The following is a 13689-nucleotide window of genomic DNA, read 5'->3' on the forward strand; positions in this document are numbered from 1 at the left end:
AATCAAGGTTTAAACAACACAAACATGTTGATTGTTCGGGTTCAATGGGTTATCTCAAGTAAGAAATTCGCAGTAGTAAAAACTATGCGATTAAGTAATAAGAACGGTTCTTTGAAAGATAATTATGGCCTTTTGTTGCAGCTTGGATATTCTTTCCTATCAATTTGCCAAAAGGCCAGTATTTTAAAATTCATTTCTTTGACTCGAATTCCATTGCTTTGTTCGTTAGTTCTAAGGGTTTTGCAGCGACGGAAGGGTAATTTTAAAAAGGGAATTTTATAGTCCCGCTGAATGTGTAAGCGTACGTACTGTTAACATTCTTTTCGCTTATAGCGTTTTTATTTTCCTTTAGTTATTATACGTTCTTGAGAAACTGGTTCTAATATAACCCAGCAAAAAATTGCTTAGCTTTTCTTCACAATTAAATTTATATCCAAAAATAATATTACAAAAGAAATATGTTTAAGAAATTTTAGAATTAAAATTCAGGCTAATATTAAGTCTCCTCAGAATCAATTTCCTATTTAAAACTGTTAAGTACTAAATAATCTGGAACTTTATCTACCTGTAATTATGATGGCTGAAAGAAAAATTACTTCACTTTTTTCTCATTCTCTTTAAACGTTGTTAGAAAAGTTCACAAAGTTAAATGAAGTAATTACTTATCTCAATCTTTATGTTACATGAGAAAATGTTCAAATGAATCAAACTTTAAATTACATTATTAAGAAATTGTATTCTGCATAATTTTTCAAGTTAATTCAGAGTAATTGGCCTAAAATTTAAACGATTCAATTTTAAGTTTAAATTGAATGAAAATGAACTGGAATATTTTGTGTATTTATATGTGATCGGAATTAACTCTTTTGTTAAACGGAAAGTGGATGTGAATAACAGGATATTCGATAAAAGTGGAATTTTTTTGTTCAGTCCACATAAATATTTTTTATTATTTAACATTTTGGAAAAATTGTGTGGGTGAAACAATTCAAAATAAAAAACGTGTTTATTATAATACCATTTTGTTTATTGCATTCATTAAACACGAATGAGTTTTGGGATTTAAAAGCATGTTGAAAAGTTTGATTAATCTCTCATAAATCAATTTAAACACATTCATATGTTGCATTTTATATTTCAGATACATGTTTTTAATATTTCATGTTTATTTATTTTATATTTCCATATATGTTATAAAATACTAGATAAATTTTTGTTATCCATATAAACAATATATAAAATATTAACCATTTACAATATTACAGTTAAACAATTAATCAGTTTGTCATTGAATATAGATATTTGTTTTTAAAATATTTTAATATTCAGATATTTCTTATGTAAATTCACAGGATTAAGTTAAACTTATTTTAAACATTTTAAATATTAATCTAATCAAAATTCAATATTTGCATAGGTATAAAATGACCTTTAGTAATTAAATAATAATTCATCTCTATTTAAAATCATTGAATATAAATAAAGATATGTAGGTACAAATAATACCAACATAAAACGTCCACATTTCACTCAAACTTTGTCCAGTTCAGCGTCCGTGTTGGAGGGAAATTTATTCGAAAGTTTACAATGAACGGTTCACACATCGAAACTGCCGTAAGTAGATTATTCAGGAAAACTGTTAATGCAACTGCATGTAAATTACATTACGCATATTTTTGTGTTAATTTTGGTGCAACTTTAATTTACAATATACTTGCCAAACATTAAAATTGCACCAAAAATTACGAAAAATAAATGATATATATAATCATTAATATAATAATTAATATATAATCAGTGTAACACCCCAACCAAAACCAAATTGTGGAACATCGATACTGCCCGCCTGTTGAATTGTGAAATCGAGGACGCTCCATCTAGAAAGATGAAAAGGACAAGGAAAGGGAAGCCGGTCACAAGGAGGAGGCTCAGTTTCGATCAGGACGATGAGGATGAATTCGGCCCGGCAAGGAAGAAATCGATGAAAGATTCAAGTTTTACAGTTCTCGAAGAGGAGGAGGAGTGGTTGAAAGATTCCATGTTTGATGTACGGAGAGAGCTAGATTTTTGTCCTGAGGGAAATTGGTTGAAGAAGAAGAAGAAAAGGGAATCCAATTCTGAAACTGCGAACCGATGCCAGACCGATCATGTAGTGCAAGTGGAAACACAATTGAAAAGTCTGAAGATTAATTATGTAAATCGTATTTAGTTTGGTATTTTTTGTTTGACTGATATTGTTGGATAATATTTTGTAATTTATATTGAATAAAGTTATTTCCGGTGATAAATAAAAATGTAGAATTTATAAAAAATAAATAACAAAATAAATTTAATGGCAACATTACAAAAAAGCCGCAAACACAAAAGAGAATGAAACAATAAAATTCCAATAATTGTAATAAAAATATTTGTATTGGGAAAAATTTAAATATTAAAAACTAAAATATAAGTTGTACACAATGCCAAAATGTGTATTTTTAGGATGCGAAATAAATATAAAATCAAATTATGTTTATAACATTGCAGCAAAATCACATTAAAATAAATTGTTGTTTCACATGATCAATTGTTTTAACATACGCATAAACAAATACAACCGACATAATTTATGTGATTCACAAGGGTGATAATTTCCGTAATCTACACATGTTGTCTCGTACACGTGTTAGTTATTCAATCATAGTGGACTAGATGGAGAGCCATTCCCTGGTTTATCTCCAGAATGCAATCTTTCTTTGGAGATTCGTAATTTATCTCTCCTTCAGCTGTGAATAGCTGCGAACTTTCACAGAAGAACTTCGCAACACTAACAAACTTTGCTATAATTTACACATTGGAGATGAAAGGCACGCTATCAAAACAAACAAGTATTGTTCGTACAAGATGTTTGGAATATTTCTGAATAATTTAGAAATATCCGCCGGGCGTTGATATTCAAGTTTTCGAGTTGCAATGCATGTCACCGAATTTATGCGATCAAACTATTTTACAATATTTTCTGTCTATATGTGCGTTTCCCCAGAATTTTCATACTTTATTGATGGATCATTCGGGTTTTAAATATTTTATGTCGCAGCTTTGTATTCGTTAGTTTTCATGATATTTACAAACAATTTTATTTGTAAGGAGATTACTTTTGTTTGGTCATCAATCAAAGGACTTAATAAATTATTACATTGGAATTGTTCGTATTCACGATAGTTTTTGATGAATGCCTAATGGGAGTCACAAATAAAAAGAATTGTGAGGAGATTGTGTAATACAAAAGAAAGAAACGATTGTAATAAAAAATCAATACGACGATTTATTATAGGGTCATCAACCTAATGATTTTTTAAAACCTTTGTCAAACCCATAATTAATACTAACAAGCAAACTTTATGCCTTCCAGCAAATTACCTCACATACAAGCTTCATCAAAAAGAAAAACATGCTGTAATAAGCCGGGTATTAATTAACGCTCTCCAAAGTAAAAGTTTTTAAGAGAAGCCCGGAGAAAAGTCCATGTTTAATCTACGGCTCTCTATTAGTTCTCGTGGTCGCAGCTCCTTCACTCGGACAACGGATCCACTTCCAAATAAACCGAGAGCACTACTCCCGATCAATGGGGAGAGCAGCGAGACTTGTACACGTCCGGATGTGTCGGGAGTCTTAATTAGTTCTGTGTCTCCTCCTCACCCACCCGAAACCGAAATGTGTTTCTTGTCTTGTCGACTAATTTTTGTTTTTCTGATTCGATTTTGAGCTCAGTGAATTCTTGCCGCTGCTGCAGCTGAAAGAAATCAGCGAAAAAACCCAATAAAACATCAAACGGCGGATGGTTATACAAAGATAAAAATGCGAAAGTCCCACGATTCGAAGCGCATTGTGCCGAACATTGTGGCGGATGATAAATACCGATGTATTTACAAGTGTAGGGAAATCGGTGATTGGATGTAAAATCGATAAATGACAAGAATGGTTCTACCACTATTCAACCCCCGATGCGAAGCGTAGCATAGCGGAATCTTCGACGGAATAAATTGTATGGGGCGGCGTTGCCAAAAACCACACTTCTATTGAAGGACAAAAATCTACATTTCTTAAATCTAATTAGTCTTCAAAATTTAAAAAAGAAATAATGAAACAGCTGAGTTTAAAATCATGCATTTATCTATATTATTCATACAATATGTATTTTCATTATTTCGTTGCAAAATGTTAAATATTATTCATAACTTATTTACATGTGATTATTAAAAGCATTTGTAAATAGATTGTAAAATATGTACATTATTTTTAATAATGTTGGACTATTAACATACTCATATGTTTACATTCAATTTAGTATTACTCATTAAGAGGCTTTTAATTTTGTATAGATAAATATAAATTTACATTACGAAACCAATTAAATGAATTTAGTTTGCAGTCAATTTATTATTATTCAGTTACGTACAAAATATTCGTGTAAACACCTTTTTATTTGCATATATTGTGGATGGAAGGAGATAATCTGTTATCATAAAATATACAAATAAAAGTATACACCTTAGTACTTTATATTACTACTTATTTATAAATAATGTAAATATAAAAAAATATTGTTTTGCCTCTGTTATTCTTAATTTTAATTTCTACATAAGAAAAGTTAATTGAACTATGTATTTATTTAGAGAGTGATTTACCTGTAAGTTCCTGAAACGTTAAAATATATAACTTGACTTCATTTCCTGTTTCTTCAGAAGTGAAACAACCTTATTATTTTCAAGGGAACACTTTGTATATTTTTGGATTTTTAAGTTCTACATGTAATTGCAAGTAAAATGGCTATACCATATCCTATACCTAAACAAAATAGTTTTTGAGTTATTGATTTTTTTCACGCATTTTTACAGATTGATGGTCTAACTAAAATGTTTATAAATCTAATAATTTTGATGATAGAAAGTTAATTTTTAGTATGCACGTTAACCAGTACTAATAATAGCAAGGTCCCATTATTAGTTCTCCCAAATTTAATGGAGGATTTTCGTTATTTTCGTTTATTTTTGTACATCTTAAAATATCAATAATTTTGTTATATTTAATGAAACAGCACGAATGTTTTAGCATAATTAAATTGAAAATTAAAAAAACCTTTCGATTGGTATAAATATATCCCATGTGTACTAAATTAAATATTGTTCAAAATAAAAAATTAGAAAGTCAAACTATAAAAATTTCAAATTAATACATTTTTTCATTCACCATAAACTAATAAATAAGATGAGACGTGAATCACTTTGTAAATTATATTTAAATAATATCAGTTAAATAGTATTTGACAATTTAGACTAATTTTTATATACATAATAAAATAATAGAAGAGGAACAAATTACTGAAAAAAAGTGTGAGTCATTCATTATCGACATAAATTTTACGAACTACACTTTGCTAATTTAATATGGTTCTAAATCTCGATTGCTACAAGTCAATGGTCGACTCGATTGCGATTCATTCAATTGTTTCATCTCGGATTTGCTATATATGTGATTATTCAGTTTAGAAGACATCCTCAATCTATTAAGTATTCCTTTATAATTTATATACATTTAATACAAATCAAACTAATAATTGAAACAGAGTAAATAATCATATATCTTTAACACGTTGTTAGAAATAGTTTTTGAAAGTACCTTAAGCCACATCTACGATGGGTAATTAAGGTAAATTTTTATTTGATTCATACATTAAATGTTTTATTCGTTATTGGGAATATTCATGAAAAATATTTGTTATATTTATAGACTTTAAATTCTCTTATGAGAAGTCACGGAGAGTCATGCAGTTTTACTTTTAGAAGAGTAATTTCGGAATCTTATGTAGATTATTTATCCGTTTCAATTATTGTTTTATAATTTCTCTAAAAACGTGTATAAATTGTAAAACAATGTATGTACAGTGTGGTTCATTAATTTCGTTAATTTTAAAGAGAACAATACGTCGTTAGTTTACAACAGTCTTGTCAGATCCTTAAAGATGCTGTTAACAAGTTTAGCAATTAAATCCCACATAACAAAACGACATAAATAAATTCTCGTATTAAATTTGAACGAATTGTCGGTGCGAAAACCGTTGGGTAATTACCGCGACAGGTAAACACGTTCGCTGAAATATTCAGCGAAACATCACCATATTGATTGGATAAATAATTTAAATGTCCCACACATACACATGTAGCGTGGAACGCCGTCAAGTCAACCGAACGGTTTCGAATGCAGATCTTTAATTCGAAGAGGTACGCGACCGCTGAGGAAGATGGCGCGTGTCTCGCGTCCCCTAAACGCATATGGCGGCTCTTGTGGCGGAGTGATTGTCAGTTGTTGGGTGATTTTTTTAGTTTTTTGACTTGGAAACGGAATTTTGGACGGTGTGTCGCGTTTGTCAGTTGTTTATGTTGTTGTTGTCGGATGACGTGATGATTGGAACGGATGATTGCCCATTTGCGGCGTGAATAAGTGTAAGTCGACCAGTTTGTTGGTTATGTATTTTTATATTGTTGTTGTTTTGGAACATGTGAATTGTTTATACGGTGATTGGGGTTTAATTTCTGATTTGTTTGTTTTGTAAATTGCTTAATCGATTTGAAAATTAATGAAATAATGCGAATGTCGGTCTAGTTGGCCGTGGAATTAATTTTGGGGTTAATAAACTAATAATTTTTCTCTTTTAAAAAATATATACTACTACCAAGGTATGAAAATATGTATATTAACAAATATATCTTTATAAGATTATAATATGATTATATATTACATAGAATTGTGGTATGAATAATAATATATTTATACAAAAAATAAATATTAAATAAATAAAATATAAACTGTCTGTTAAAGTTTTTTGATCAAAAAATGCACAGACTTTTAAAAATAATAAAAATACTATAGAGCGACATCTATTTTCAGTTTATTTGAATATTAGTATATACAAGAATATTTGACTATGTACAGAATATTTGAATGTTCAATTTTTTATATGGTTATATATTATATTATATATTTGTATATAATACATCAAGTTTGCGATTCAATTTAAATTATGAATTTATAACAAATAATATATAATAAGTATTTTTGGTATTTTAAATTCATGTCCTTTTAAATTCTACTAAATACAATAAATTTTTTCGAGAATTACGTTTAATTATCAATTTTTCTATTTTTCAATTTTATAATATGTATAATTTATAATGTTAATTATTGAGCTTTTATTGTACTACATATATCATCATCCTTAGTTACACTAATAAATCAATGAATATCTTATAAGACTTAAGAATATTTGTCAAAAATGTAAATATTAGAAATATTTGTCATTGGTATTTAGGTATTTAAAAGTACATATTCTGATTGAATATATATTTGGGAACATCTTTTCAGTCTGTTTGATATTAAAAAAAATACTCAAATAAATGTTTAGAATACTTTAATGTTCAGTTAAAATAAAATAATTTTTTGGTGTTAGTTTTTACTATTTTGTGTTCTTTTAATTTTAAGATTATTTTTAATTATTATGTATTATTTAAATATTTTTACAATAACTTAGATCTGAATTCTATCCTATTCGTATCTTATCTTTTATTATGATTATATTATAACTTTATCTATAGATTTATATTTAAATTAAATATAAATATTTCCGAGTTATATTTATATATCACAATCATTTTAAATTAGAATTTTTTGACCAATTATGAGACACTTTTAAAATATGTGTCTTAATATTCGAATATGTAGTGAAATGAATGTTAAAGTACATTTTTAAATATATTTCATAAAATATTTCCCAATTTAAACCAATTGTCTTAATTGTAACTTATTTTTTATATTTTATATTCGTTATGTCTTTGTAAATTTATTAAAATTCTCTTGAATTTTTAATCTCTATGTTATATTATGTATAATTTGTAATGTAGGTAATTTAACTTTTGATTGTGGTACAAGTTATAATATGCATTAAAGGTTAAAAATTCATATTTAACAAAGTACACATGACAACAGGGGTGTTTTGTTGCTTTTAATTCAGTAATACGTATCACCACACAAACCCTTTTTAAAGATTTATGTTACCCGATGAAAACCGTTGAAATCAGACATTGGGATTAATCCATGAGTCGACCCTTGTTCAGAAATCTATTTCGTGTTATTGTCAGACAAATCGGTCCAATTAATATCGCATAAAACCTTCAAACTGTGGATGTTCTGTTGTCCCAACCTGGACACATTTCATCGTGGGAGTTCGTTTCTACATAAGCCAATCGCGTGGGGGGCGAGTATTTCAACAATTCTAATAATATAATAATAAAGAGCTAAAATCGACGAAATAATTCGAAAAATAGAAACATGCAGTACGTGATTTTTGTGTATGACGCCTCGATGATTCGATTAAATTCGCCGTTGCAAAAGAATTCGCGTGGGATTGTTTCATTTAGGCCGAATGCGGGTTTAATTTTATTCCCGATATTAAATTTCCCCGGCGGTTTCGAAACAACTTGTCGAACGCCCCGTTGTAAAAATTGACTAGTTGGCAATTTCGTCCCTGAATTTATGTAGGGGAACTTCGGATCTAATAGGGGCCCTAGAAAATGTATTTCTTGCAACTTTTAGTTGGATTAAATTACTTTATTGTGTATTATGGTTTTCTTCTTGGACACAGTTGTAGTTTCGCCGTCTGGGGATGTCTAGCAACCTTGCTAACACTGCGAATGTAAATTTTATTAATTACGGTGGTTCACATTTAAATAAAACTGCGTTTCTGTATGTAAATGACATTTTCTTTGTATGCATTTTTAATGGACCCGCCCGTTTTATTACATTGGTTTTACGACTAAAAACATATAGTAACAAAAGACTTTATTGTCCCCTTTAATTTAAAGAGCAGACTTGTTTTAAAAACTGATTCTGACAAATCGTTTTAGTTTTGTACCAACTATTTTGGAGGCAAAACATTCTTTAGCGCTCGCAACAATTTCATTCTTGTTCGGAATGCGGGTGTTAAATGTATGTTCTTAATTAAACAATGTTAATGCCCAATTTACTGATCCGAACAATGTACACAAGTCAAAGTGAAGGACTAACGTTCCAAGGGAGTTTCTTAATGAGGGCCAAAAATCAACTTCTCAGCATCTAATGTAATTGTAAACAATATTCTGGGGACGTTTAATTAACAGTTTCACATTATCGTTGCCACATGTTGGGTTTTATAAATAGGTCCAAAAAAAAATGCACGATCCGATAAAGCCCAGCTGTAACTTCACTGGCAAGTGCGTGTACAACAATTTTATGAAATAATCAATAGGCGACAAACGAGATTTTGATTTATTTTCAACGTATACAAATAAAATGGAAACGATGCCGCACATCCGACATCGTGTTGCATCTTTGTCGCGCCCACGCCGAAACTTTTATTATGTTATATATCCGGGACTCGCACCTGTGTTCGATCTACCCGATATAAACTTTATAAGAATCTGGTTGTCTGACGCCATGAAGATTGTCCCTTTATTCCATAAAAGTCGAACGGATTATCTGATGTTTCTAACACTTCTCAAGGTTACAGACTTTCTGGAGCGATATAATGAGGCTGATTTTTTCTGTTGGAGACAACTTATAAGAAGATGTGAAAAAATATTATCAGTGCGTATCTTGAAATATTTTATTCTGATTGTAATGCTATATCAAAATAGGATATTATAAAAGTATTTAAATTAGAAATAAATATTTCCTATTTAAATATATTTATAGATATTTTATTGGGTCCAAAATTTATAGTGACATCAACAATTTTTAATATGTTTGAATATTTATGCATGTATGGAATATTTAAATATTTAAAAATATATTTTAAAATTATTAAATTAAAAAAATATAATTTTTTAGAGTTATATGTAACTTATTATTGTCATTTTTTATTCGTCATGCTCTTTTATTTCCCCCAATATTTTTAATTATTTGTATTGTCAATAATTTAATTAATGTTAATGTATTTTATTACATTTTCTCAAACATTATTCTTAGTCTCTAGAGTAATTTAATTATCATTTGAAATGATGAACTAAATTAAATTATCTTTGTGTTAAAAAATATATGGTGATTCCAAAAAATATATTGATAATGTTTTATTACGATTATTATTATTTTTTTTTTTTGAATTTTTACTATATGAATTTGCCACTCTCATTTTACTTTTTTTCAATTAGAACTACAACATGTTTGTAATTTAATAAATGAAAATTTGAAGACTTAAATTATATTTTTGATATCTTACCATAAATATCTTTCTTATTGGATCACTACATGTAATTATTTTTATCATTTATTTCTAATATAAATTTTTGTAATTCATTTGAAAAGTTAAAAAATTTAATATATACATATATGAAAATAATAAGTTTGATGACACGACGAAACCGGAAATCAAATTTTGTTTTAAATAAATTATAGTAAATAGGTCAAATCAAGTTATAATTGCTGCAAAAGTTACAAATCCATGTTTTTCTCTCCATAAACTTGTAATGTATAAGTAGAATCACCTTGTATAGGTTTTAATTAGTTCTAAAAATAAATCTTAAATATTTAAAAATATATTAGAATATTAAAGTATTAGTTAAATGAGTTTAAATCTTTCTTAAAGTTATTAATTTAAATCAAATATCCAAGAAATTCCGCTAGAAATTTTGCTAGAGAGCACGTCAATTGTGTAGAAGCACATTGGGAACGAGTTCTGTTTATATATGAATTTAGATTTTGCCTGAACTGAGATGAAAGAAAGACGCGTTCGTACTCAATGTAACTTTGTAAATACCACCTTATTTGGTATGGCGAGGCTTTTTTTTCTAACAGCACGTCCGACTTGGTGATGATAAACAATGTGAACCTTAACGTTGAGTGTTATATTTTGGACGTTCTAGAAGAACATGTCATGCCACATCTTTCTTTATAGGTCCAAATTTTTACTAATGCAGGATAATGCATTACCACATATAGCCTATGTCCGAAATTATCTTGCAGACGTTAGGATTAATGCTATGGTCTGGCCAGCTCGCAGTCCAGTTCCCACATTCTCAGATTTTGAGTATGAACAGAATGAGGCTACCATTCATAGTAGAGGTCGAAATACCCTATATTAAATTTAAATTATGTTAATTTTTAATTTTTTTAGAAACAATTATTTTTAAGATTTTTTGTAACAATTATAATTATTATACGTTTATTTTTAATTATCATTTGAAATGATGAACTAAATTAAATTATCTTTGTGTTAAAAAATATATGGTGATTCCAAAAAATATATTGATAATGTTTTATTACGATTATTATTATTTTTTTTTTTTGAATTTTTACTATATGAATTTGCCACTCTCATTTTACTTTTTTTCAATTAGAACTACAACATGTTTGTAATTTAATAAATGAAAATTTGAAGACTTAAATTATATTTTTGATATCTTACCATAAATATCTTTCTTATTGGATCACTACATGTAATTATTTTTATCATTTATTTCTAATATAAATTTTTGTAATTCATTTGAAAAGTTAAAAAATTTAATATATACATATATGAAAATAATAAGTTTGATGACACGACGAAACCGGAAATCAAATTTTGTTTTAAATAAATTATAGTAAATAGGTCAAATCAAGTTATAATTGCTGCAAAAGTTACAAATCCATGTTTTTCTCTCCATAAACTTGTAATGTATAAGTAGAATCACCTTGTATAGGTTTTAATTAGTTCTAAAAATAAATCTTAAATATTTAAAAATATATTAGAATATTAGAGTATTAGTTAAATGAGTTTAAATCTTTCTTAAAGTTATTAATTTAAATCAAATATCCAAGAAATTCCGCTAGAAATTTTGCTAGAGAGCTCGTCAATTGTGTAGAAGCACATTGGGAACGAGTTCTGTTTATATATGAATTTAGATTTTGCCTGAACTGAGATGAAAGAAAGACGCGTTCGTACTCAATGTAACTTTGTAAATACCACCTTATTTGGTATGGCGAGGCTTTTTTTTCTAACAGCACGTCCGACTTGGTGATGATAAACAATGTGAACCTTAACGTTGAGTGTTATATTTTGGACGTTCTAGAAGAACATGTCATGCCACATCTTTCTTTATAGGTCCAAATTTTTACTAATGCAGGATAATGCATTACCACATATAGCCTATGTCCGAAATTATCTTGCAGACGTTAGGATTAATGCTATGGTCTGGCCAGCTCGCAGTCCAGTTCCCACATTCTCAGATTTTGAGTATGAACAGAATGAGGCTACCATTCATAGTAGAGGTCGAAATACCCTATATTAAATTTAAATTATGTTAATTTTTAATTTTTTTAGAAACAATTATTTTTAAGATTTTTTGTAACAATTATAATTATTATACGTTTATTTTTCCCGTTTTCAGAAAATAATAATGGTGTGGTGTGGTTCTTGAAGCATTGTATATTGTATGAATTTTGGAGCTGTTTCGATCTCCATATTTTATAATATTTATAATTTGTATCGTTAGTAATTCTATAACAGTGACATAACTTTTATTACGTTATAAAGGACTGACATTTTATAAGAATAAAGTTATCTGACACCATAAAAACTTCGTATTTCTTCCATAAAAGTCAAACTGATAATCTGATGTTTCTAACGCTTCTCAAGGTTACAGTATATCTGGAGTGTCATAATAAGGGTGATTTTTTCGGTAGGTGCAACAACCTATTTATTATCGAGTGCATGGAAAGGGGAGACGCTCGATTGGAGGGAAGAATCAAATCGTAAACTTAATAGGAAGGGTGATCCTTGCGGAACATTGATTTCGAGTCACCGTCCTTGAAACTTCCCTTCCCGTTGATCCTCATGATTTTAAAGGACGAAACAAACAAATTACAGACACATGTTCCGTATTTTATGTGACACCTCTAACCGAAACCCTTTTCGGGTTCATCAGTCCGTATTTGGTTATGGCGTGTGCCTGGCTCATAAGAAAGCTGGCCCTTTGTTGTATTTTACATGCCGCCGTACTTTATTATGACGCAACGATTTAGAATTATTACCGGCCTGGCCGAAAACCGGGGGTTAAAACTGTTTTAATTGGCGTTGTCAACACGATATTCAAATGCTTTCATATTACGAGTTGCGACTAGAAATTCGCCGGGCACATAAATATACAATTCCCTAGATTATTGGCTGATCTGTTTTTATAGCCCTTTTATTGCAACTCTATCTCAACATTCTCCTCCTATATTCTCAAATAAAATTCCAATGTGTTTTATACAGTTTCCTGTATAAAATAATAGATATAGAGAACGGCCAATTACTCGCCAACTCTCCAAGGATTTATATTTACTATATCGGGAAATATTCCTTTGTGAATAACGCCGCGCTCACCAAAACTATGTTTCAGAACAAATTTTAATCTCCAATTGAAGCTAGGAAATATACTTTTTCCCCGACTAGTCATTTTCTTAATTAAATTTTGGAAACCACACATTATTAATAAATTTTATTCTGATAAAATAAAAGTGAACATTTGAATATTTGACGTTTATGTAGATAAAGTAGATTTCTTTATCAAATGTAATAATTGATACTATTAAATATGTCTTTATGTTATAATTAATTATTGTTTCAAAACAAGTTTTAATTGCTAATTGAAGATATGAAAA

General features: G+C 28.7%; 2 protein-coding genes across 4 annotated transcripts in view; both read left to right on the plus strand.

The window, feature by feature from the left end:
• Positions 1–13689, plus strand: part of LOC109605910 (tyrosine-protein phosphatase Lar) — a 343758-nt gene that overhangs the window by 100891 nt on the left and 229178 nt on the right. For 2 of the 3 annotated variants that reach the window (XM_049963665.1, XM_049963667.1), the window contains exon 1: positions 6338–6482. The exons of the other annotated variant lie outside the window; for it this stretch is intronic. The gene's annotated coding sequence lies outside the window, so the exon portion shown is untranslated. Of the gene's footprint in view, positions 1–6337; positions 6483–13689 lie in introns of those variants that run through there. 3 annotated transcript variants of the gene reach the window in all.
• Positions 1546–2209, plus strand: LOC126264645 (uncharacterized). Its single transcript, XM_049963323.1, has 2 exons — positions 1546–1614; positions 1799–2209. Exons 1-2 carry the CDS (start codon positions 1588–1590, stop codon positions 2207–2209), a joined length of 438 nt encoding a protein of 145 aa, XP_049819280.1. The 5' UTR covers positions 1546–1587.

This window comes from Aethina tumida, chromosome 2 (genome assembly GCF_024364675.1).
Source record: "Aethina tumida isolate Nest 87 chromosome 2, icAetTumi1.1, whole genome shotgun sequence".
Taxonomy (NCBI): Eukaryota; Metazoa; Arthropoda; class Insecta; order Coleoptera; family Nitidulidae; genus Aethina; species Aethina tumida.